The sequence below is a fragment of the Falco rusticolus genome, chromosome 5 (assembly GCF_015220075.1).
Source record: "Falco rusticolus isolate bFalRus1 chromosome 5, bFalRus1.pri, whole genome shotgun sequence".
Classification (NCBI taxonomy): Eukaryota; Metazoa; Chordata; class Aves; order Falconiformes; family Falconidae; genus Falco; species Falco rusticolus.
The window spans coordinates 16,835,819-16,863,139 of NC_051191.1; the positions used below are offsets into that span (position 1 = coordinate 16,835,819).

At 41.0% G+C, this 27,321-nt stretch overlaps 1 protein-coding gene across 2 annotated transcripts in view; it reads right to left on the minus strand.

The window, feature by feature from the left end:
• Positions 1–27,321, minus strand: part of LOC119148002 (gamma-secretase activating protein) — a 49,982-nt gene that overhangs the window by 5,132 nt on the left and 17,529 nt on the right. For both annotated transcript variants that reach the window (XM_037387492.1, XM_037387493.1), the window contains exons 13-27: positions 22,994–23,071; positions 20,709–20,786; positions 20,123–20,215; positions 18,620–18,837; positions 18,250–18,319; positions 17,478–17,560; positions 16,749–16,802; positions 12,738–12,863; positions 12,235–12,290; positions 11,786–11,817; positions 10,037–10,098; positions 8,367–8,462; positions 3,900–3,970; positions 3,224–3,318; positions 1,974–2,093 (exon numbers count right to left, since the gene is read on the minus strand). In XM_037387492.1, coding sequence (XP_037243389.1) covers positions 1,974–2,093; positions 3,224–3,318; positions 3,900–3,970; positions 8,367–8,462; positions 10,037–10,098; positions 11,786–11,817; positions 12,235–12,290; positions 12,738–12,863; positions 16,749–16,802; positions 17,478–17,560; positions 18,250–18,319; positions 18,620–18,837; positions 20,123–20,215; positions 20,709–20,786; positions 22,994–23,071 — 1,332 coding nt within the window. The remainder of the gene's footprint in view (positions 1–1,973; positions 2,094–3,223; positions 3,319–3,899; positions 3,971–8,366; positions 8,463–10,036; positions 10,099–11,785; positions 11,818–12,234; positions 12,291–12,737; positions 12,864–16,748; positions 16,803–17,477; positions 17,561–18,249; positions 18,320–18,619; positions 18,838–20,122; positions 20,216–20,708; positions 20,787–22,993; positions 23,072–27,321) is intronic.

Sequence of the window (27,321 nt, forward strand, 5' to 3'; positions counted from 1 at the left end):
CTTTGTGGAAACTAGCTACTTCGCTTCCGCTCAGAAGAAAGCCACATACAGAACACAATCTGCTCTCGATAACTACATAAGTTCATACAGAACTTAACTCTGACTTTTATTAACCTGACATTATATGTAGAAGACGTCCAACAAGTTCAATATTTACTAAAAACATTGAGATGCTGGGTCAGGTAGGCTTTTCTTTGCTTATTTTGAATTTTTAGTGCACAGAGCTTCAAGCCATTTGCCAATCCCAGCACTAGGATTACCTTAGAATCATAGGATTATTTAGGTTGGAAAAGACCTTTGAGATCATGGAGTTCCAAATCCACCACTAAACCATGTCCCTGAGCACCACATTATGTGCTTTTTTAACACCTCCAGGAATGGCGATTCCACCACCTCCCTGGGCAGCCTGTTCCAATGCTTCAGCACCCTTTCAGGGAAGGAATTTTTCCTAATATCCAACCTCAACCTGCCCTGGCGCAACTTGAGGCCATTTCCTCTTGTCCTGTCTCTTGTCACCTGGGAGAAGAGACCGACCCCCACCTGCCTACAGCCTCCTGTCAGGGAGCTGCAGAGAGCAGTAAGGTCCCCCCTGAGCCCCCTCCTCTCCAGGCTGAACAGCCCCAGGTCCCCCAGCTGCTCCTCGCCAGACTTGTGCCCCAGACCCTTCACCAGCTGCGTTGCCCCTCTCGGGACACGCTCCAGCCCCTCAACGTCCCTCCTGAAGTGAGGGGCCCAAAGCTGAACCCCGTGTTCGAGGTGCGGCCTCACCAGTGCCCAGTGCGGGGGGACGGTCACTGCCCTGGCCCTGCTGGCCACACTGTTTCAGATACCAGCCAGGACGCTGCTGGCCTTCTGCCCCCCCGGGCACACGGCTGGCTCCTGCCCAGGGCTGTCACCCAGCCCCCCCAGGCCCTTCCCCCCAGGCAGTTCCCAGCCCCCTGCCCCAGCCCGTCGCTGCGTGGGGCTGGTGTGACCCAGGGGCAGGACCCGGCACTGAGCCCTGTTGAACCTCCTACAAGTGGCCTCGGCCCATCGGCCCGGCCTGCCCAGCCCCCTCTGCAGAGCCCCCTGCCCTCCCGCAGGTCAGCACTGCCCCCAGCTCGGTGTCACCTGCAAACCGACCGAGGGTGCACTCGGTCCCCTCGTCCAGATCGTTGATGAAGACATTAAACAGGGCTGGCCCCAGCACGGAGCCCTGAGCAGCACCTGTGACCGGCCGCCAGCAGGATGTAACCCCGTTCCCCACCGCTCTGGGCTCGGCCATCCAGCCAGCTTCTGACCCAGCACAGAGTGCACCCGCCTGAGCCATGAGCAGCCAGATTCTCCAGGAGAATGCTGTGGGAATGGTGTCAAAGGCTTTACTAAGGTCCAGGCAGACAACATCCACAGCCTTTCCTCATCCACTAGGCAGGTCACCTTATCATAGACAGAGATCAGGTTAGTCAAGCAGGACCTGCCTTTCATAACCCCACGCTGGCTGGGCCTGATCCCCTGGTTGTCCTGCACATGTCACGTGGTGGCACTCAGGACGTTCTGCTCCATAACCTTCCTGGCACTGAGGTCAGGCTGGCAGGCCTGTTCCTCTTGTTTCAAACATAATCAAAGCAAAAGCCGAGGACTGGATAACAGATTAACTTCCTTACAGATATGTGTGCACTTTCATACGGTCACAGAAATCCCCCAACAAATTCAACAATGATCTTTCGTATTCATTTTTCTAAGTCTCAGGTGGAAAAACCGTAACCTCAAATGCTCCCCAAACAAGGATTTCTTTGTCTGCTATGGTAAGCCTCAATCAAATAGTTTGAGCCCTAATTTTCTCCTTTCAGCTGGGCAACACCATCAGCTACAGCCCTCACTGGATCAGCGCTCTGAGAAAAGCTCAGTCTCCTGGGCAGTAAATCCTGTGTCTGGGTTTGAATGGCTGAAAGGGCATCACTCTTAATTACATGAACATATGAAACTTACTGTACCTTTCAGCAATTTCCTGACACATGTTTCTGTCAAATGCAAGACTCCGTTATCAATATAGTGCAGGAGGGTGTGCAGAGGGAGACATCGAACACCAAGCCCCAAGTGCAGAGTGTGAAAACCTACGAAAGAGAGAGAAACTCGTTTGGTACAACTACTCGGTGGTTTTTTTCTAAGTCCCTATTAGAGACTGGCATTATTCTAGCTAAAGCCAACACTCTCCTTAACTTCTGTTTCTAGTTGGTGAGGGAATTAGTTTATCAAAGGTAACATAGTCTTATTCAGGCATCCTTTAAGTCCTCTGAAGTACAATCCTGTCACAAAGCAGAAAGAAAGCCAACACAACTGAAAACAGTCATTATAGTCATACACGGTCACTGAACATCTCCACGCTGTTGCTCTATATCTGAATTCTTCTATTAAAATTGTCTTTTTTCTCCCTCTTTCCTCCGCTAATTAATCAAAACCTGGGGCCTCACCACCCTCAGTGCCTGCCACCCACACATTTGCACACAGTGTTAAGCCTCCGATTTCTTACTTAACATCAGCCAGATGATGGTCTTGTTATTACGTGATGCCATTATGTGGCAGCATTTGCGCCCACACAGCGTAAGTTTGAGGGACTGCCTCATACCAAAACCAGTTTCAAAGACTGAAGACAGATCAGGAAATAATAACTAGTAAGATTAAACAGAATCAGAAAACATTAAGTCGTCTTTCACTAGCAAAAATAAGCGAGTGATTTGAAAAGACTCTAAGCAATTACGAGGAGCTCTAGGAAATAAAAGTCTACTATCAAGAAAAGCTCTTCCATCCAGTCTCGAGCCAACAATTTCAGGATAAAATTGAAAAATATTAGCAGGGCAACAGCATGGGGAAAACCACTCTTTTTTTGCTCCAGAATAGGATTTTCACTTGTAGACTTTGACACTAAAGTCCAGTTGTCTAAGAAAAATATATAAATGAAAGCAGTCTAAATCTTAGTCCTAAGCTAAGACTGTGCCCAAACATTCCACTGGAAGCTGAAAAGAGAACTAATCTTCCAACTTGTTGTCTCTATTTGTAGTAACTATTCAGTTTTCTTCATTTCACTTGCACATGTTTATGGAGGGTCTTCCCTTCTCTATCTTGAGTAGATTTCAATACTGCCAAAGCTAGCTTGGCACACGTGCTGCAACTACTGCTCTTCTGGGAGGAATTCATAGCATTGCTCTCCTCACTTATGATTAAAACAGCAGAACATAGGACTTACCAGGAGGTAAAGGCATACACATGCCATTTGCAGCTTCCAGAATCCGACTCATGATGTGGAACACTGCAAACTCTCCCGCACTTCCTCTCTCGTCACTGTATTTAACAAAAGTAGCAACATATTAGGAACCTGAGATGCCCCCACGCTCCTGAAGATACAGTCAGCCTGTTGTACTACATATGCACTGAATGCCTGCGTTCTGGGTGAACTGCAATGGGATGCTATCTTATTTATTTAGTTGACTGTCATCTAACAGCACTAGCTGTTCGATGTTTAACACCCAAAGTCTTTATCGTGTCCCCTTTCTCACTCCCCCACTACTCCTTATTTACAAGTCTCTCAGCAGTACCCGGTATCAAGAGCAAAAGGTGAAATAATATGAGGGCTGGCATAACTGACCTGGCTTTATCGGTGTTTAACACCCACTACCCCGGCTTAAGACCACTATGAACTCAGCAACTCCAACTCCAGCCATAAAACTGCCTATATGATCAATATTCATGGTGGCTTAGAGAGGGCCGGCGGGATCATTAAAGTAAGAGTACATGACAGTCACATTGGCATCCACAGTAGAGGAAGCACTGACTGTTCAAGTGAGTAGTAGTGCTGAAGACCAAAATTATTATGCCCATAATTTAAACGGCAGGCTGAAAACTTTAACAAATGACTTGCTCACAAGCAGAAGACGCAGGAATGAAGCTGGTATCTCCTCCAAACTTCTTTCATTATTCGATGTACCAGATTCAGCTAAAACAAGAAAGAGAAGACTGAATATTTCTAGCAGCCTGTATACAGCAGGTCCTTGGCCTTCATTCATTTCATACAGTTACATTTCAAACTTCTCGTGAGACTCCTACTAAGACTTCAGTATTTATCGTTTTTCCTAGGGGCTTAAAATGCAAAACCAATTAAAATTTGAATTGTAGCTCAACTGCCCTATTTCAGAAGTTTAAAGTAAGTGCTTCTTCAAAGTACTGTGCAAGACATACAGCATCTTAACACATTGTACTTCTTGAGGATCAACTGATCTCACAGCCCTGCATCAAATTCTCAAAGATCTATTTGCCATGAAAGCAAAAACTGCACGTCCAAGCGGCTGAGCATTTGGCAAGGAAAGGTCCTGAGGGCCCAGACACAACTGGGTGATGCTGAAGACAGCAGAATACTCAGTTTGCTGAGAAAAGTCTGTAGGAAGAATCACAAATCTAGCCCTTGCAAGGAGTAAAGATGAGACAAACAAATGCTTCTCTTTCTCCATTGAGTTTCCTTTTTGTCCGTAGTGAAGTAAAACAATGCCTTGGCCTACACTGTTGCTTCTTTCTGCTCCCAGACTGACCTCCAGTACAGCCTATCAGCATACGAAAGACACAAACCCTCTTCTCACTTGGGCCTTCTAAGCCTCTGCAGCTGAAAGAGAGAACCATACATGCAAGAGTTGAAATAGCTTCCTCTAGCTAGCCCCTCACAGCTGTCACGTGTAACTGCTTCCATATCTCAGCAGCAGTATGGAGACACTTCCTCTAAACCTTCTATCTCTGGGCCTCAAAGTACAGCGATCAATCAATCCCAGGAAACTCTCAGGAAGCAAGTCTGACCCCTGTTTTGCAGAGAGGTGTCACGTGAAGTTACGAACCCTTTCCCCTCTCCAAGATGGCCAGAATCCAGGAATCCTTTTTCCCCAGTCTTCTCTTCATAGGCTTTGCTCTCTCTGACCTCTAACTTGTCACAGGCTCCAAGCAAGAGAAAAACAGGACACACGGGAGAGGTTCATATGCAACGGCCAGAACAGGAATACTGATCTTCAGTGATGCTCCTGCGTGCTCTCCTCTGTACCTCGGCCAGAGAGCTCTACAAGGTAGCACCTTCTCCTGCCACCACTCCAGCCTTGCACAGCTACCTGAGGCAGAATAACCGCCTAATGCTTTCCATCTTCAGACTTTCTGGATGCAGTGGAAAGCTCCACTTTAACCTCTCTGGAGAATGGCAGGTTTTCTCCACTCATTTTCCAGGAAATGAATGATTTCCAGTTTTTAGAGAAGGGTCACAAGAACTGCACCTGCTGCTGGAATGACTTTCATCTCTGGCCAGCACACAGGGTGCAGCTAAGGCCTCTGTATTGGAAGCTACATCTGGATCTGAAGATCAGCATTGAGGTGAAGGGAAGGTTCTTACAAACTCCAAAATCACCTATTATTGTTTGTGCAACAAGAATTGTTTTCACAGGTATGATACTCTGGAATTCCCTGCTTAACAATACAGCAAACTGCTGCTTTCCCAGCGTATAGAAAGATAACAACTTCTTAAGTCATAGTCAACCTAGCTATCACGATATATTTAAATCTTAAATACATACATGCTTGTGACATGACACCCTCACCACCAGCACTACTCACTTTGAAGATCAGCATCTACCATCTATGATGGACACTGTAGAAAATATATGCAGAAAGAGAAGCCACGTCTCAAACTTTTTTCAGTACATAACATACAGGATAACGTGCATGACAGAAAGGAAACGTTTCGGTTTTGTAAGAGGGAGTACACAGCAGCTTCCTCTCCAAGGCTAGCACCGGGCCTCTGGAGGAGCTAAGTTAAAGGCCAAACCCATATCTTCATGGCAAAGCCATTTTTCATTTAGTAACAAAGATGTACAATATGAGATTTTTTTCTGGACAAGCATCAGAAGCCATCACCTCTGAGTGCTCTGAACTAACGAGAGAACATATGATCGACCCGAAGACAGTGCACGCAGTAGGGTCTAGGCTCACATTTGCAAAGCACCCTGCTGTCTTGAAACGCCTACGTTTCCAGGCAACAGTGCTGAGTAGACTGAAGTTCCACTAAACTAATTTGGAACCACAAGTGCTCAGCTCCTGTGGCTGTGTCTATGGGAAAGACATGAAAGCAGCCAAAGGTGGGGTGGAAAAAGTAAAAAAAGGAGCAAAGAAGAAAAGGGAGTACGACAAGGTCTTGCTGTCTTCCAGATCTCCTCCTGTGTGCAGGGGATATGAGGCAGTCACCCTCCTTCTGAGGAAACTCAAATCCAAATGGTGTCTGGCTTCTATTCCTCTGCAGTTGAGACCGCATCAGATGATAGCTCCCACAGACGTCAGCAAAAAAAGGTGCAGCCACAGCAGCGACTTCCAGAGAATTTCAACATTTTATTCTGGTCTGCCTCTCCCGTGCCACAGGCCGGCTGTTCACTCAGCCTCCCCTTGCGCTTACTGTCAGGGCAGCAAATGTCATGCTGTCTCTCTAAGTTATTTCCCCCCTTTCCTGTCCCACTGAAATGAAAATAGTAAGAGAAACAAATACAGAGCAAAGCTAAGATAAAGCGATTGCAGGGGAGAGAGAGAATACGGACATACAAACAACTGCTGCAGATGGCATGTGGACTGCTAACAGGCATCCTCAGGCTCTGCAGACCTCCTCGGCAGACAAGGCCATTCCCACCAAGACATTTCATTTACGCTTCCCCGCGTTACTTCTCTGTATACACACACACAGAGCTCTCTGACAGCAGTCAGGCACTAGTCTGTTGGTTTATGAGAAACTGTCAATGCTCCCATGCCTTGGCTATTTTGACTTCAGCTGCAATTGATGTATATAGTTGCTACACCACAGAGTCCTAGTCTCAGCCGCTCCTTTGCTCCTGAACATAATAAGAACATGTTTTATGAAAGCAAACAGACAAGCAAATAATTTCAAGTCTCTTGCTGTTCCATTAGTTTCAGTAGCTCAGCTACATGCTGCTTCTACAGAAAACTGTTGGAAGAATCAAAACAAATTGTTCCCCTGAAGAACTTCCAAACATTTAGGATATAGAAAGGTTTAATATGTATGAGTTTCTGATTAGGATGAGGGGAAATCCAAGCCTAATCATTAAATAATTTCTAACGATTTCCAAACAGCACCCAAGATAAGCCAGCCAGAGGGCAGAAGCAATTTTCAGATGTACTGTGTTTTTTTATGGTAGCTTTCCTAAGAATGAGAAGTCTGTAAATTGAGTTGAGAGAATTCTTACTTTCAGTGAGATTAAAAAAAAAAATATCCTGAGAGCCTGCTGACAGGGAGTGCTAAGATTTGTTTTGATTGTAAGATTTAGCCTACAACTATTTAGTCTTGCAGACCAAGGCTGCATAGGTGTTCTCATATTGTTTATTTTTGTTTATATTAAGAATGAACAAATGATAACTGGAAAACAAATGAAAGGAGAATAAACATTCCATCTGTGCTTTTTTCCAGCACTATTTTCAGGTACAAAGTTTTGGTTCATGCTGTACTGTCCCTATTTTAATCAGCCACTAGTTTTTCTTTCTTTCCTGTAAAGACAAAGAAAACACACTGCAGAATTTGTCGAGCTATAGAGCGAGGCCTGAATAGAAAATTCAGTAACCTCAGTGGAAGCTGCAGCAGTTCAGAGAACACTGTGACATTGACAGCACAACCAATTTGCACAGGACTTCCCCAAAAAGATGCAAGCATCCGTTGCCACAAGAAAGTTTCCTGAGACTTTCACCCCTAGAAAACAGCACTTCGGGAGTTTCTACCGAACAGTGTGGCAGGGCTAGGATGAAAGACAGAAAAGAGGATGAAAGACAGAAAAATAGGAATTTGAAAAGCAAGTTTTCACTGTAGTTTACATTGATTTCTTCATGCAAAACTCGTCTCCTGTTACAAAATGCCTACCTAAGTCGGTATGTAGAAGTAGTAATGATTTACTCTCATGTCATACTGGAGTGAAATCTTTCTTTCTTAATTTGTATTTCCCTGATGGCACTTCCATTATTCAAGACAGGCAGCAATGTATTCTACAGGAAACAAAATGTATCTAAAGGACATTCTTTCAACTTTCAGTAAGCGTTCGCATTTTCAGTTCTGGGAGCGGACCATATTTGTACAAGCTGTAAAGGGAAATGTTTCTTCTGTATTCTGAGTGACCAATACAACTCTCTTTAATATCATGTAAGTATTATTACTTCCTTTATCAATATATACAATATTAAACAGCAAAATAAGGTTAAACATCTTAAAAACAATCCCCTCCCATCAAATATATGCTATATACCCACACAGTACATACCCAAGACCCTACCCTCCAAAACACACTTGCTCACAATAGCGACTATGAAATCAAACTAACCAGGTTTGCAACGTAATCCAAAACTATTTGGTCAATCTTCTTTTTTCCTATATACTGTAGATGTCTCATAAGGTGATCCTTTAGCTGAGCAACCATCTAGAAAAAAAAGCCAACAATTCAGTGACCTTGGGCATCTTCAAAAAGATGCAAAATCTCCAGCAGGTGCAGGGCCTGATCAACAGGTATTAGCACAACAAAGCATTTCCCTGTTCAAAATGTCCAGTTCAGAGCAAGACCCCAAGCTACCATACAATCTCGCCAAATTCAACAGCAGGTATGAATATTCAAAATGGCTACTTGATGCAAATTCAGCAAAATGAGTGCTAAGTTAACTTTCAGTGACATTGAAGAGAAAAATCTTACAGTTCTTTCATCTCTGGGTCAGGCCAAGTGAACAGGGTGAAAGAAGGACTGTAAGATGAACATTGAATCCTGAGAATATAAGTATTTATTACACACAAATAAACCCGAGGGATTTTATGATAGAGAAAACTAGCACAAGCAGAGTTTGTGGCAGTAGCCAAGAACCTGAGAACCAAAGTGATTAATGGCAACTTCAGGTTAAACATTAATTGTGAAGTCTTTAAAATCAGGTGTTTGTTATCATACCATCCATGCCACTCCCTACCCTCTCCTTCCCGAAACATCCTCTGACCTCATGTAGCTTTAGGTTGCAACACAAGTCCATGCTGGTTCTTTGCTGAGAACTACTATGAAGCATTAATTTGTTTCAAAGCTCAGAGTAAAACTGAGGTAAATAAAAATCTCTGCTCAAGTTTACAAATCGATTAATCTCAATGTGTCAGGACAGCAATATAGCTAATTAGGAAAGCACAGACAAAGGACAGCAGTGACCTGCTTTTTGGATCTGTCTGAATAAACTGTAGGGAAGGAAACTTCAGACAACGAGAGGCAGAATTCAGGAACAAGGGGACAAGACTGCAAAGAATGAAAATCTGCCTTAGATTTGGACAGACAGGAGTGTTGATACGCTTTTCACAAACGCAGTTCTGAGATCTGCCAGTACAGGGTGAACAGTTTTATTTAGTTTTAAAAGTAAGAGAACAAGAGATAAGCGAAGCTGTGTATTTAGAAAGAGGGAGGACAGGTACAGATTTGAGATGGGATTTATTACCCAAAAGCACAAGGACGGTAGATCTTTTAGGGAGAACATCAGCGAAAACAATGCAAAAGAGGAAGGGACCTCAGAATAGCCACAGCAGTCCAAAAGGTGAGGTAGAAAGAAAAGACGACAGTAAACAAGGTGTGAAATTGAGAAGCAAGAAGATCCATGATTTTCAATTTGAGGAAAGCAGTGGGTGGGGAATTCACTTACACATGTTTTATGGTGTAAAGTAATCCAAAAACAACTGACAGATTACAAAGAACTCCAGGAGGATGGAACAACAGTTCCTAGCCAAAGGAAAGTTGTATTGGGATAAAGCATTTTGACCAATCAACCTTCCACTGCTCTTTTTCCCCTATGCCTTATGATATCACGAGTTGTTAAGATGATACCATGACTACGAACTCTAAAAGTTAGGCAAGATCACGTTTGTCCCATAGCTACTCTGAGCGAGCTTCCACTCAGCACTGAAACTTATAAGCTTACTCTTCACATTTGTTGAGGCTGTGCGTCCTCTAGTGCACACTGTGACAAAAGCACATACCAGTCCCATTAGTAATTGCTGCTGATAATCCTCTTCTTGAAAGAGAGGTACTAGCCTTTCCTCTGAGGAAAAAAAAAAAAAAAAAAAAAAAGAGCAAGAATCATTCAAGGACATGACACTATTGATGAGACTTCAACCAGCTTCAAAACTATTCAGAAATATACACAAACAGAAGTCGTGGTTTGATCTACTCACCTACAGAATAAGATAGCAAAGAATCAAGGACTGCGTAAGAGGGAAATGAGGAATGGAAAATAACTGGGTGTCCGCCATCTTCTCCCTCAAGCGCTTAACACAGGGGAACACAAGCCTGTCACGCCCCTTTCACAGTTCATTTGTGTTACTCTTTTCTTTGATATTTAAGTAAGAGTTATCACACAGCGTCATGGTAACACATATGCAATATGTGGCAAAACTCTGGCAAATGCATACGCTATTTAGATCTTGTCATTTACAAACAAACAAGCTAGAACAGCTGCATGGGTTTTCCATGGAAACGGCTAGACAGAAAGTAAATACGCCACAGAATCACCTCCTACTTTCCTGGTCCTCTCCCATGGCCTGGTTGCTTCTGTTATTCAGATATGCAGACCACTATTTAAAAGAACACAACTTGTCTAACTAAAATGGAAGGAGGTTATAGTATCTACTGAAATTTAACACCCTGTATTTCCTAATCAGTGCTTTTTGTCTACCAACAGCAACGGAAGAAAAACAATCTCCTATTTCATCAGGCAGCATAAAATCAAGTCAGCATTTTACAGACCCAAGCGCTAAATTTTTACGAAGTTATTTCCAGCCATCTTTTCTCATCTTAAAATGTATTTACTCCATCAGTTAGCACCACAAAGGCCTGTGTTGCTTGATTTTTAAAGGACCTGAAGAAAAATCTACAGGGAAGATACACTACATAGATGTTTGTTACTAGCTGGCTGCTATCTAGAAATTCTCTAGTAACAGTTAAACACCTGACTTGTTTATTAATAAGTCCTTTGGGAAAACACGAACCTGAGGGTTGAAAAGTTGGTACAAGGTCCCTCAAAGTCAGAGCGCGTAGCAATAACCAGCAGTGCTGAGGACGGCTGGTGTTAGAGACTGGAAATGAATGCACTGAAACTTCTTCTTAATAAAAGCAGCGAGCAGCACTTTCATCAGCATCACTTCACAGCCCACAGTGGCAGGGCACATAGAAGGCACTGATGTGTGAACAGCAAGAATGTAATTTACTACTAAATTCTGTTTTACTTGTTTGTGACAGAGGAACTGAGCATCACAAAATCTCAACTGTTCCTGGCCTAGGGAAATTAATCACATCTGCTTTCTCTACACCGTGATTTTTTCACCAGCCATAAACCTCCTACACTGAGGAGTTCCACAGGCAGCTGTAAGTGGCTAAGACTCAACAGTAACAAGGTCTCATTGGTATTCTGCTCCAGGAGAAAAATCCTGAAGAAGAAATCCTTAAGCAGACAAAGGTTTACTTCTCATTTTGTTAGACTAAATATGAAATAGGAAGTTTATTTTCAAGGGTTTCCTAGTCAGTATATGATCCTACCACTACTGGCAGACAGAAAGTTTTCCTCTAATTTAATAGCCACTCATCTTAATGCCTCAAACTCTTCAAGGCTGAAAACACACACAGCAATTATTTTTCAGCCAACAACAACTAGATGGAAATATTCTAATAAACTAATAAAATTTAAAAAAATAATTTCAGCTAGGGCTTACATCAAGACAAGCTTTACTTACCAGAGTCCCAAGCATCCAGATGAGAAAGCACCCTGAAGTTTGAAACAAAAATCAGCTTGTTTCATATGCATTACTCTGAAGGATTTCATATGGACATTAAAAAGCTTAAATAACCCTTTGATCTCTGAAAGGCAGCTAAAGAAATCCAAGAAATGTGACTACATTTATTAAAGATATTAAATAGCATTAAAACCCCTTCTATCTATCTAAGTTGCAGAAGATTAACTCTTCACATCTACCATAAATTCTCTAGCTCTAGAGGCCTGGATATTTCAGATCATGCTGTAGTGATTACAAGGATTCCAATAACTGATTTTCAGCTGGATTAATCTTCTTTAAAGTAAGATATCTAATCAGATACCTAATCAACTACTTAAATGGCATGTTAACTCCTTCAACATACTTCAACAAAACAAGAAAGGGTAAATATAATAGAAAGCTGTACCTACTTTTTGGCATTTTCAAAAATATTCCTCAAATACGCTGTGGTGGTTCTGTCCTCTCTCTGGTTTGTAAACAAACAAAAAACCCCAAATGAACAAAGCAGAAGGACAATAAAATACTCCCTGATAGAACACAGATGAGAAATGAAGCTGGTCTTCCCTCTGAATCGAAATGATGTACAGTGGGGCTTCAACCCACCTTCCAACTACCCATGCTCACAGGCACTCACACACATCTAACCTACATGGCAATACAGGTATGTGCAAGCTCTGCTTTTGTTCAGTTTCTCGCCTTTTAACCTCTTTTTTATTTATTCTCTATTTTAACAGAGGAAGACTTACAGGCAATCACCTTTTACATAAAATGACTGCAATTCTTTGCACTTCTCATAATCAGATACCCATTTCTTTACACTCAAAATATAAAAAAGGCAGCTCTTCTGTGCTTGGCTTAAAAACATCCACTTCAGAGGCAGCTCTGGAGACTGTTTCAGCACATGCACATTTACCTCTTCCGAAAGGTTACGCCACTCCCTCCTGAGCACATTACTGCGGTAATGCAACTGTGGCTCTGCATACTTGACACTCTCCAAGTTTGAGTTGAGTTTCTCCCAGAAGCCTCTGGAGTTTTGGAACTGCAAAGTATTGCAGGGAAAGCATGAATACAGGCTGCAAAATACCTCATCACTCTCCCACTAAGTAATTGGAAAGAACTCTGATTAATGTCGCTTTGTAACAATCTAAGTGAAAAAATGTTAAAAAAGTTATGCTGGTTTTGCCCGGTACTTTATTTCCTTGATTTGACGGCAGGGGTAGCACTTACTTAAACTTGAGGTCAAGATTTGGTGTCTATATTGCAGATACTTTGCCACCTTTGGATCCTTAAGTCACTGGGAAGAAATGAGCACTGCTAGGTCATAATCCAGCTGACCTATTCCTCGTGTTTGGGCTGGGAAGAACTGCACCGCAGACTACAGTGATTATTGTCTAGAGTACCGCTGACTGTAAAAGGAGCCTCAGGCAACCAACTGAGATGTAAATGTCTACACTTGGCCAAATAAATCCCATTCCTAGCTTCCAGCAGTTCTAAACAGAGGAACACCCCCACGACCCCGGAAGCTGCAGGCTGCCACTATTTTCAAGCTACATTAATACTTACATTGCAAACATCCACCTACCAGCCTCAAGTACCAGTGCCTCATCCCAGAAAAGAAACAAAATCCAAACATTTCCATAGCAATTCTAAAGCCTTCAACTCTAATGCTGCAACTAATCGAAACTCTGCTGTGAACAGACAGGAGGAAAAAACCCAAACAAATACACACTTGTGTCCTGAGCTAGTTCTTGGACTAAGTATAAAGATTTGAAGCTGCCGTTTATAAATGGGGGTGATGTGATCATTGCTGAGGAAGAGATGAGATTAAGGCAATTCTTTTGGGCAATTTTGAAAAACAGATGGTACTATCTGTTCTTGCTCCTCTTCACATACGTTTGTCTCCCAACAGACACTACAGTATTGCCATTCCAAGGAAGAGAAGCACGAGTTCACACTATTCCTCCATCTTGCATTAACACACTGGATTTTGCTCTCTCCCCCCTACTTTTCTACAATGACAGTAACTTTAGAAGAAAAGTTCAGAAGTCCTTAAAACCACTTCCTACTGTCAACTACAATTTGTCAAGGAAAATAAATTGCAAAGACTCAATCCTGCCAGACACTTCCCTCTTGCTGCCAGTGCTGGTTGTCACTTCATTGTTGTAGCTGCAGCAGAGAAAAATAAACCTAATTTTTGCTTCACGTTAGTTACATTTAGCAGCTGGAAACTAGGAGTGCATATAGCACCGTATGTTCACTCTGCTGAAGCTAACTAACAAGATCTACAACCTACTACTACAGCATGTTGCCTAAATGTTACCAATATGAACTCAGAGAAATGTCAAGAATATAGCATAAGGGTATCATCTAATGACCGACTTATGCAACTGCGACAGCACCACCACTGTAAAACTGCACTCAGGCCACACTGGATTTTGTTTGATGTGTAGCAGGGGGAAAGCAATACAGCAAGTTTCTTTCAAATATTAAATCTGTAACAGGAAATGGTAGATGTCAGAATTAAAAGCAGACACCACGGAAAATCTGCACTGTATTAGATCTCTTTAAAAAGTCTAATGTTTCAAATAAAGGATTATTTTAATTCTGTTATTTCTTGAGAATCATCAGGACAAGGACTAGAAAGAGAAGGCTTCTTTGTCTTAGGTGGTGTTTATTTTGCAGACATTTCTACAGAGAGTCAGGAATTAATACCTAAGCATGAACACCTAAAAGACGTTGTATTACCAGAAGTCAAAGCAAGGCCTTGCCAGGTTGCAATCCATGAAAAGCTCCCATGAAGCCCTTCCTAAGCAGTGGTTTTTGAAGAGCTCTCTGCTACACCCCTCTGAAAGGATGCTGGGTGACAATGACCTTTAAGAGGTGCATCCTCTCTGGGGGAACTGTAGCACTGCGTCTTCCTGGTAGCGAAGGTATTCAGAGCTGTGTAACTGGCTATGTAGCTGTACAGGCAGCTACTCCCTGAACATCACTCTTCACCCCAGTGGCTCAGCTCAGCATGAGGAGAGGCTGCCTTTTCCCATGCTGACCTCTCCGACAACTGCTTGCACTACACATTTTCACTCTTCTTTTGGACCTCCTCCTGTTTTCTTCCCTTCCTCCCCCTGCCCTTCCTTCTCCCCTTCTGATCAAGCCTGTTTGTACCCTTTCAAGTTTGGATTCTGTGTTTAAAAAGGAAAAAAAAAAAATCAGACTCTTATTAATGGCAATCCTTATGTAAAGCTTTTTGACAGTTGGACTTACTGCTCCCCCTTTCTCACAAACTCTCTCAGTATCTCTTACGGAACACAGATTTAGTTATAAAAATACACCCAATACCCAAATAGCACATTTTTTTTGTGAATATGGACGTAGCCCTTCCAAAAGCTGTCAGCAATTCATGGGCTTGAGAACTCCAAAAAGCTTCTCAAAGCAACAACTAACCATTATTTCTGTGAAAAGCTATAAATCTTCACAAAAGAAATACTATTTGCAGGACCAAATTTGTCACCAGGGTCTGACCTGTGATGCTAACAACATCCACCAACTAAACCACCAACCGACCACTTGAACTCGAGCCATGGTGGGTTTGTGTCACTGGAGTGGTACAAAGCAGCCAAAGCACTAAACCTTACCCTGTGTATTATCATCTTTGTCCTCACTGAAGAGTCACAGCAATTTGCAGACAAAAGTAGCAGGAAATATTTGTCTTTAGTTCAACTCTGACCTTTTCAATCTGTTTAGGTTTCAGACAGAAATAGGAAATGAGTTCCACAATCAGGAAGTATAGCTGCTAAAGGCATTTGCCCTCACGGGCTTCAGGTTCAACCTCAGCAAATTAAAGGCCTGCTAACTCTGACCTCAGTGAATTACAGGGATTATCTTGCAACAAATTTTCTCAAGATCTGATTTTCCCAGGTGTCCCAGTTCTCAGGGCAGACTTCCCAAGCAAAGCATGCAAAGCCTGATTCCCCGACAGCAGTCATGTGAGTCTGTAGCAGCACAGCTGTGATGCATTGTTGCAGAGTGAGGGAGCAGTGGGTAATTTCACTGATTTTAGAAGATTTTGTGAACAGTGAAGCTTTATGAGCTAATTATAAGCACTGGGGAGGAAACAGGCTCTCACCTCTTTAAAGTACTACATGAAACAATATTGTCATGTATCCAGAGCCTACTCCCACATGTTACTGGTAGTGTTGAGTCCAAGCTCTGACTCTTCCCATTAGCCTTCCACAACAAGCTGCTTATTAAAAGCTTCTTTCAGATTTTGTAGGGGAACACCTAGGAACATTTCAAGAATTACTCTAAACTGGAGCTGAGGGAGTAGAATGGAAGATGGGAAGAATCATTCATGTTTTCAACGGAAAGTACAATTTCCTACCCAAACAGCATGTGCTCTCCCCATCCAGCTCCCTGCCTTTTCCCGGCTGTGCAGGAATTCATCTAGATTTAGCTAGCCAAAGCCCTGACATCACTGAAATCACAGGATGCTCTGGACAAAACAAAGTGAGAGGGTCATGAACCATTGGTACCAATGACAGCACAATGAATATCCCTCAAAGTGAGGGTATGTAGAGATATATATCTGTTGTGTCAAGTTTACCTCCAGCTAATGAAGTCAAAAAATGAAGAGGTATCCATCAAATCTAACAATAATTAATTCCTGCAGTATCTTCCCTCTTGAATGGAAGAAGTCTTTTCAGAAAGGGAAAAAAAAATATCTTTGAGCTAGCAAACATCAGTCTGAATAAAAGATACTTTGGTAAATGCATAAGCCATTTCAAACAGGTCAATCATCTGTTCACCCCTATTTTTGGATAAGGCTGTGGGGGACATTGCTTCATTAGCATTTATCACATCCCCACCCCCCAAAACAAGCAAGCTCCTAATCAGCAAATAGAAATGTGTTTTTTATATTGGAACTTACCACTAACATAGGTAAAGAAATAATGTCTGTTGTACATGTTACTCCAGGGATAGTCTAAAAATACAGACAAATTGTAAGAACATAAATAATTTAGCATAAAACATGGGCCTGTTTGGGTATCCAAGTGAATCTCCATTACCCGTTTCCTTTGTGAAACTAGCTAGCTAGCCAAAAACTGTACATTCAGTTTTGCAAAAAAAAAAAGTGGAAGATGTTCTCCTCATCCATCTCATTTAAAAAAAGACAATATATTAGAACAGTGTCAGATCAGAGAAATTAAAATAAGCTATCTACTCTAACTATAGACTCTTGCCTAAAATTATTTTACTTCTGCAGACTTACTCACAAATCTTAACTCTACTGATACTGTTTGTCTTTGAAATAACTGCATGGGTTTGCCAGTTAAATATATTCTGTATTCGTTATAAACCTCATACAATAAGCAATAAACTAATACCTCATTATGAAAGCAAAGATTTAATCATCCATTCCATTAAAGTAGCTGTTCTTGTTATTTATAAATGCTTTTATTGTTGACAAAAAAAAAGGAATCATGGAAAACACCACTAAGATTAAGACTTGACAAAATAAAACGGGCATAACGCACAGACATGGATTCAGAGCAAGTCTATGAAAAGGTAAGCATACGATCTATATTAAGAGAGAATAAAACCTCTCTAGAGCTAGACTGCCTCCAGCTATTAATTCAAGTACCAGATGTTATCTTACCCCAATCCAGTCAAGCAGTGAAGTGTAGGGCAAAATTTTATCCAGGTTTTGAGTTTCTGGACACATTCTGCAGTACAGGGAGGCTGAACACAATGTAAAAGGTTTGTAAGGGCAAGATGGTATAAACTATTAGTTAACAAGAGTAAGATTCACAGTCAGTTCTCTATCTAAGATTTTTTTACGGATAAATCCTGCCGCTGTCTCCGAAACACCTTCCCTCATGGTGGAACTGGTCCCATTCTGTGCACAAAGGGAGGAAGAGAAGCCCAGATGGCTGCAGGGCCAGGTCAGCTGCTTGGCTACAGCTCAGCACTGCAGGGGTCCTTTGTACAAAGGCTCAGGGCACAGGACATGCACTGACTAGGCTGAGGAATCAGCTATTAGAAGAAAGTATCATGAGGCATTAAATCCTTACAAAAAAACGGTTTGGGCTAGCCTAGAGGAGATTTGTTCCTCTGCTCCAGTCTCCACTACTTATAGCCCAAATATCTGAGACAGAGGCTATGCAGAATTTGCCCTCCAGTGACCTAAAATAACAATAAATCCATTTGTGTCACTAAATAGAAGCATGCATTTGAAAAGTTTTATTGCCAATCTGATTTTGAGAGTACTGATTTAGATTTAGACTACTGATACTGTGTCTAACACCACAAAATGCAAGTCAGTTAACATAAATCATAACTAGCAAGTTTGGAAAGAAAAAAGCGCCAGTTTGTGACATTGTGGCTTTTCCTTGTCACAGCTTAAGGTATGCAGGAAAAGAAATACTTACCAATGATAAATTCTTGAATGGGATCAAAAGAATGACATGTTGACAGGTTCTCAGAAATCCACCAAATAATCTGTCAGAATGACAACAGGGGAGTTCATCACATCTCTCTCTTTAAACGTGCATTGTAACAGACTATAGAACCTGTTTTCGGTAGTAACAGTTTGCATGAAGTAGTGATACAGAGATAGACGTTTTCAGGATAGCCTTGACCAATAAAGTGGTTTGGGCAGCCCAGCTGATGAGTCTCTGGCACTGCCAAAAGGTACATGTGAATCAGGACTTTCCTTCAGCATTCTTCATGACCTGAACACCTTGCTTTGTATAAGACATTAGTCACTGCAAAAGAACTTAAAGGAGGTTTTCTTCCCACCTGCATTTCCAAGTCTTCTGTGTGTCGGAAGTACAACAGGGCACAATGTAGAGCGGCCAATCTTTCGCTGTCTCGTTTGCTGTTCTGTAGGAACTGTAGTAAGGCACTGTCACTGATGCTCACAGCATACATGCTTCCTACACGGCAATCCAAGACCGTTGACACAAGTGGGGATCGGATGGAGATGTTTTGCAACATGTCAATTCTTGCATCCTCACCTGAAGAACATTGGTTTGAGAATAAAAAGGACTAAGGACACAAAATTTGGCTGCTACTGGTATTTCTCTTAAGACTGCCAGGTCTCCAGGAGTAAGAAACAGCCTGATTCTTGTACTAACTGCCCTGCTATTAGGCTGAAGAGGAGGAGGAATGGTGCTGGCTGGGTAAAGGAAGTAAATGAGTAGCTGAGTCCATACTCAGTTCTCTCCTTCCCTACTGCTGAAGCACAGGTGTACAGATTTGAGGCTCCAAATGCTGTCACAGGACAAATCAGAGCACATAGGATGGAATAGAGAAGGGCATAAGGCTAGTAATAGAGATTCCACAGTATAAGTTTAGCACCTGACCATACTGGTAGGGTTCAGAACTGCTCACATGCAGAATCGGGATACAAACTTGTATCGGTCAATCTCTTACCATCAATCCAACAGCTAGAACAGGAAGGTTCTGCTCATTATATGTAATGATTACTTACTGAAACATCAATCAAAACCACTTCATCTATTCTAGTACTAAAGTTCACCACCACAATACTATACAGTAGTATTCCAGACCCTTGGCATCAGAGAAATCAGGCCCACCATACAACAGTGACGACTTCCACTCATTTCTAGTAATACTGCATTATGTATATACAACAGTTAGTTAGCTTCCTGTGATGCTGCCCATGCACCAGTTCCCACTACTTACCACTCCTTCACCCAATCAGAAGAACAGATTTCTGTTTTCAAACAAAGGACCACCACTTCCAAGAATAACTCACTTCCCATAAAGACACGTTTGTTGGAAAAGAAATAACGTGCCTCTTGGATGAGACTCTAAATCAAATTGCATCAGCCTGATCAGGTGAAGGAAACACAGATTTCCTCTCCCCACACCCTCCAAACACACACATTTAGAGCAACTCAATTGGAGGAAGGAAATGTAAAATCAAATTTACATCTCCATGTGAAATCTGAGAACAGTAGAGGACCGAGAAGCATGTGCAAAGATGAGGGAAGGGAAACTATGAAACCAAGGCAAAGAATTTCAAATTCAGTGAAAGGTCACCTTCCATTTCATAACAATCTAGAAGTATGTAATAGATGAAGTATGAAATGTCACTTCAGATTCTCTTTTTAAAATGGAAAGTGGCAAAAATGCCATTCTTGTTTTTTCAATCTCTCTCCTTCTTCAGAACACTGCAATAATGCAAACATTGAGAAACACAACTTTCGCATAAAGATATTTGAAAAAGTTTCCACTACAACAATAAAATTACTTCAAGCAGCAGTGTTACCATACCTGTCAGAAATAAACTATAGCACAGCAGGTCAGGATGCTGAATATTCAAGAGGTGCAGGAACTGGCCAGGCAAATAAGCAGCCACATAATAGTCTATTTAAAGAAATAACAGTGGTCAATATAGCACTTGTTCACTTATTTGTTTTAAGAGGCTGTTTCACATGATTCTCATCTTGGCCCACTTCTCACTGATGCAATTGATTATATCTAGGAAATATAAAAGGAGTTAATTAAAGCTGCTGTTGTATTAACACAGGAAACACTAGCAATACATTTGGGTTTCCAGGGGAGGATTCAAGAGGCTTGAGACACTCAAGAACTCAGCAGCTGATCTCCGGAGCATATTCTGAGGCAATTTCAGAGGAAGTTGCCTAATAGTGAGGTGCTACAGTATCAAATGACAAATATAGAAGAAAAAAAACCACAAACCCAAATGAAAACAAAACCCGAAGCACCAAAATAACACAACTACTTAAAGTCAAGAAAAAAATCAAAAACTTTGCCTTCTAGAGAAGGGTTAGCTATTTGTCTCCCTACTGGGGACACAGAATGGCAGTCACACAGGGAAGTAACACAAGTAACCTACCAAGATTCATAAAAGCTACTTCCTTCAATTGATGAGATTCTGTTCTTTCTAGAGAAACTGTAAAAGTTTTGTTGTAACCTGGGGAAAAATAACAATACTTTTAAAAAAACCAAACAACACACACCATCTGTTAAAAGCCAAGTATGACTGTATAGCTAGAAACCAGCAGTGCCAATTCACCCAAGCAGGGATATTTTAGACTGTTTTACAGGCTTGTCTGCACAGACAGATTTACTTCACTCTAAACAGAATTGCTGCATACTTAGACCCGCACCCACACAATGTAGTTCTTTAGTATGCAGAAAGTGGCCACACACTACACAGTCTGTGTTCATGTTTAAAGAAGCATTCCATCTCAGAGCAAGCTTGTGTAAAAACACCTCCCCCCTAAAAAAAAAACCAAAAACCAAACCCAAATACAAATCCTTTATGTAGCTGTGCTTTGCTTTTTTGTGATCTTTCAACTGCTTTAAAGAATTTCCAGTTTGTTTATCTGCATGCCCTATTGCTGTAATTTAGTTCAGTTCTGTTTAAACATAGGCTAATTTCAGAACTGCTGTGTTTGCATGGGCTTTGCATCAGCACAGCTGTTGTTTTATTCTAGACTTACACCATACTTCTTCTGGCATTCAGTAAGAATGACATAGAGCCCTCAAACATCCGCAATCTCTGAGACTCAAAGCTAAGGATTAAAATAACTAAGGAGATAATGACTGGCCTCCGAATGTCCATGCTGCAATATCCTAATGGCTGAATGGTGTCATGATCAGGATGCTACTTAATACTGCATGAAAATTCAAGATAAGACAATATATCCACAGTTTACAGGACCACCAAGGAAACAAACAGATCATGAGCCATGCTTCAGCCACTCATCCAGGACTTTGATTCCTGACCTGAGCAGAGAAATATGCTTTATCTATGCTAAAAAAAAAAAAAAAATGAGACCTCCAAAACCAACAGCAACACTACAGATGAAAAGGAATCTAAAAGAGCTTTTCACACAAGATACTGACTGATGTTTGCTTGCAATGAGTCAGTACACTCATGATTACCACTCTGTTACTTGCTAACACAAACACATGCAAACTAATACCAGGACCGCAGAATACAACTGCAACATCGTGTCTTCTGTGTTTATGCTACATCAAGCAACTGCTTTAACGGGTGGGAAGCTTCCTTTTGAGTTTACAGATGCGGCAGCACAAACTGAATTCCTTTTATGTCTCCAAAACATGGCTTATAGACCTGATATAACACTGCTTCTGTGGGTCACTCCAGGACCAGTCTTAAAATCCTCTTGTACAACTGATGAATCTTGCATGAATCCATAAACAGCTCTGCACCAAACAACTCCATTCCATGGTCATTTTAGATGCAGCTGGTCAATGTCACCATATTAATCCTCAATTTCTTCTTGGTATAGATAGGGATGTACAAGGGCCATAGTCAGCTCCAAGCAACGCAACTACCCTTCAGCTACACATCAAGTACATCTGGGGAAATGCACTGTACCGTCACACCCAGAATGGACTTTCCCAATTTGTTAATGCCTTCAAGAACACAAAAATGCAGTTCATTCAATCCCACAACATTCCAGCAGCAAAGAAACATGCTTACACACACACGAAAGCAAACACTTGAACAGAGGTGTGTTGTCAATTTGAACATGGTTATTCCATACTATGCAGTTTTACAAATCGAGGAATAATTCACCTCTCTCCTCCATATATCAAATGAGAAAGATCTTGCTAATGACAAGTTTTATTCTGATTAGAATAAAACAACATTCTTCATTCAAGAAAAAAAAACAGGTGCTTGAGCACCACTTAAATAGCAACTGTTCTTACAGTCAGTGGGTGTTGCACCTGTTGCTGTGAAAATGACATGTTGAACTGGAACTCTTAACACACATTCAAGCTAAGAGCTGCTGGCTATTTCCCATACAAATGCCTTATGGCATAAGTACAACACACCTGCAAGCTCCCACAGATTTCACTGATGTTTGTGCTCAGCATGCCAGAAAGCCTGGGTAGAAATAAGGGACCAAATTAATAGCCACTCACAAGGCCGCTGGTTTGAAGCCACTCGTTCAGCATCAGGCAGGAAGTCTACAGCAGGGAAGTCAATTTTGCAGCTTAAGGCAGCTGCTGTCTTTAAACACCAGCCACAGTAGTTTATTGTTTGCAGACTTCAGTAGTTACTTGTTTTGCAAGGCATTCTGTGACTTTTTCAGCAAAGTGACATTCTCCAAAACAAAGCATAACTTCACAGTTTAATCTTACCTTTATGTAAAAAATACACGGAGTACATTATTTCATCAGGAGTATCACAGGCTAGAGTACAACACACACACAAGCCTCCTAAAAAGACAAAAAAAAAAAAAAAAAACCAAAAAATGACTTGTGTACCTGAATACCTAGACATCCTTACACTGCACAAAACTAAAGCAAGACTGTTTGAAATGATAAACTAAAATTAATCTCTCAGAAAAGGTATTTACCTAGTGAAACACAAATTAAGAGAAAACAGAGGAGGCAATACAGCACACAATGGAAACCTGGGTTCTGACATGGCAAGTTCTTCCCTTTAGAAGTACATTTTTAGCCTCTCACAGTAAAAAAAAAGAAACTGATCAAGCCTTTCTCTCCACAGACTCCTCAACCTCTACATAATTTCTGTTCAGGGACTGTCAAATATGCACAGAACATAGTAAAACACAGTTTGTTTGCTTTCTAAGTAATTTCATATTGGCAGCAGCATAACACACTACTAGAGCTTTCTCACACTAGAAATGATAGTCACTTCTCCCCTTTATAGCCCCAAGAGCCATTAATTCCTTTTTTAGGAGACAAGTCAGTCCTTAGCACAAACTTATTTCAGCCAAGGTACTTTGTGAAGGAAAGCTCCCTGCTCCCAGCCTAATTTTAAATCAGACTGATATTATTTTGACTCCACTGTATGACAGCCCTCCCTCCATTTCTTATAAAATTAATCCACTTACTCTGATGCTTTGGCATTCATGTTAGAAAAAGCTTTCAAACCACATTATCCCCAATATAGTTGCAAAAAATGAGCCACAATTATGACCATTCACCTTTAACCTTTACTGAAAGTTTATCACTTAAAAAAAAAAAGAAAGAAAAAGGTAATACTAACACAGATACTGCTCTGTAAAAATATAAAGGTGTATGTATACAAAGTATACAGAAAAAGACACAATATGGAAAAAGCACAAATACAAAAAAAGCACAGCTACCAAGGTATTATACTTGGTTAAATGCCTCATACTTCAGACCGCAAGGCTGTACCATAGCCACGATACAGATACAGCTGAGGCATTTCACACTTCTGGGGAAAGTACATACTTTGTTCTGAGATGCAATTTTTTTCCCCCTGCTTATCCTTAGCTGATTGAATATTGTTTGATACAGTTTTGCTTGGATATTTGAGTCATTTAGACAATAGACAGGGCATTTTGCCAGAGCACTTGGCATCTTTCAGAACACGCATAATTTTTAAAGTAGCAGCATCAGGACACATAAGGAAGACTGGAACAGCTCCAGCAAACCACAATGCTGTTTTATTATCAGCAGCTCCCAACACTGCAAATTTCTTTCTTGTATGCTGGAGGCTAGTGTATACACTGTTCTATAAATCGTGGAACATGCAAGTGAGTCTGTTCAGATTGACATGTCAGTGGGTAATATATGCAAACTGATCACAAAAACAGTGGCTATGAGGGACCATTAATAGCATGTGCATCTTTCAACTCTAGGATACTGATCCCAATGTCAACAAACTGACCTATGAACAACAGAAAATACCAAATGGTGCTTCATTAATACAGACAGAAACAAGACAGACACAGATCAGCAATTACCCAAGCAATGTTACACCTGATACCATCTTGGCGATCACATTAGGGCAGCCAGAGACCGAGAACATAAAATAAGTTTCTTTCCTACCATTACCAGTGCTCTCTGCAAATTAAGAGCTGGGTTGTGCTGATGTAGGGAAAGCTTGTTATCCTATTGCATCTACATGGTAAGTGTTTCATGTGAAGGTAGAACCAGATCTTCCACACTATCCTTTTCAAAATAATTTGCAAACAGTAAGAGCTGTAGTTAAATGCCACAAGATTAGAAGACTCACATGAAGATATACTTGGATGAGCCCTTATCTTTTCAGAAATAAAAGGGAAAAAAGACCTCAATGACAACAAAGTTTTTCTTAAAAAAAAAAAGGAGGCATTTAAAAAGTAAGCTCTACTCATACAGGGTAACTGCAAGTTACTAACATTCAACAGAATTAGGGAAACAATTACAACTCTGCCACTTGATAAATAAACATCGTATCACTGAAAATTTTTTTGCTAAGAGTCACCTATGAAGACATGAAGTTTTCCCTAAGAAACCTGGAAACTTTAACTTAAAATTCCTCATTTCTATTCATGCAGAAGTGTAAGGTATAAGCCTGTACCAGTGTCTCCAAATGGCATCCATGTGTCACAATCCAAACACAACATTGCACCAGGGCATTTTGTCTAAACGTACTGGCTTAGGAGTGACTCGCCTCATCTAACTTCAGTCATCCAAACATCTCTCATTTAAACGCCTATAGAGCAAATGAAGAAATATGAATAGAAGCAACCAACCTCTCGAGATGCCTATTTCTCTCTATAAATATAGTCCAGATGCTTAACTTTTAGGCAGGTTAAGTTAGGTGACAGTAATCCAGGGTTTATATCATCTTACTGCCTGCACTTTTTTTAATACTGAGCAAATTTAATGAAAAGTACTTCTAAAGAGCTAAAAGAAAACATAAGAGCCCAATGTTTTTAAATAACCACTTAATTCTGGACATACAAAGTTAATTTTGAGATTACAACTGCTTCATCTCAGCTAATCTAGAAGTACATAGTGGCTTTTATCCACAGTCTGTGCTGAGTGTGAGGAACAGGGCTACTTTTCTGCTGCTGCGGAAGTTTGAGAAAGGAAGAGTGATCTCATTCAGAGTTCAGATTGGCAGTAGCCAATAGCAGTTTTATGAAATGGGAAATTCCATGGTATATTTAATTTTGAAGGCAATTAATCTTTGCCATAGATGTCCAAATGGTACAAATAGGGATATTGGCAACAATACTTGCAGTGTGCTAGCAGTTCCACAGAAGGCATAGTCTGCACCTAAAACAGCTTGTAGTCCAGTTTTGTGTACCGCCGCAAACAAGGGGCAGAAAAGGGAACTGTAGTGTAATTATCCACATTGTTCTTTGACAGGTCAAAACCATTTGCTCCAAACTGTTACTCGAAATGGGTTGTGCAAAGTAGTCCTCCATTTCAAACAACATTCAATGAAAAGCCACATACGTTTAGTAATTGTCAAATTATGCGTTTTACATTATGCACAATAAAAAGCGCATGTGAAAGGTTCCACACAGAATTTATATACTGTGTTGGCAGATGGAAAAGAACATTTTACTTCAAGGTAACCAAACAACAGTCTTGCTGGAGGAAGACTTGAGTTTCGTTGTAAACTAAAAGAAGGTGCTTCAATCTGAATAAACCCTAGAGAAACATAGGTTTAAAAGGAAACATATATATACACAAATCAATAATATTTTCCATTATTGGACAGGCTATTTGTATAAGAAATAAGTCTGTCTTGCTAACAGAGAAAAAGTAGCCACCTAATCTACATTTGGTAGAAATGCAACTTGGCTTTCTCTTATTTCTAACTCATTCCCTTTAATCTCTGTAAGCATATTGTCTGCATCCATAAGAAAAAAAAAAATAATCCATTTAAGGAACCTATATTTCACTTGATTTGCATTAATGGTCACTTCAATGCAACTGGCAAATACCTCAGCAATTTGCCTGTGTGTATACAGCACACCTTAAGTGAGATGTAAAGCCACTTCTGCAACATGTCACATCCCTATACAACTCTGTAGACTATTCAAAGGTTAATCAGATACCATCTCTGCTTGGCAGTATGGCCTAATTTAGAAGCTGAGAATGCAGGCATCTGTAATGAACAGATGCCTCTTGAGACCAGTATTTAATTAAAAAAAAAAAAAAAAAAAGCTTATGGTATGCATTAGGATGCAGGGAGACTCCTAAATCCTCAAGGTTTAAGAAACATTTTAGGTTTAGGTTTAAGGAATCATATATATACTAAACTAAGTATCACATACTTGGACATTCTAGGTATCACATGCTAACAGCAATATGAAGCTCTTCAAATCTTAGCACATACTCCATTTACACATGCCCACTCTGTAACACAAGTTACATACTATGTTGGATACCCAGACAACAGAACTAGCCAAAACCTTCCTTGAATTTACCTTCTAACATTTTTGGTCAGCTTTAACATTAAATTGCTCAAATATATTACACAACCATGCTTTGGTACCACCTGCATTCTGAAACCAGCAGAAGATGCTAGTGTGCTTAGACTGAGACATTTCGCCAATTGAGTGCATGATATCAGTTCTCTGAAGTTGGGCTACCAGAAAATTTGTGTGACTTTTATTGTTGATGTTCATATAATAAAAACCCTAGGTGGTACTCTTCAGCTCAACTTCAAATGCAGCTTTCATAGAGTAAAA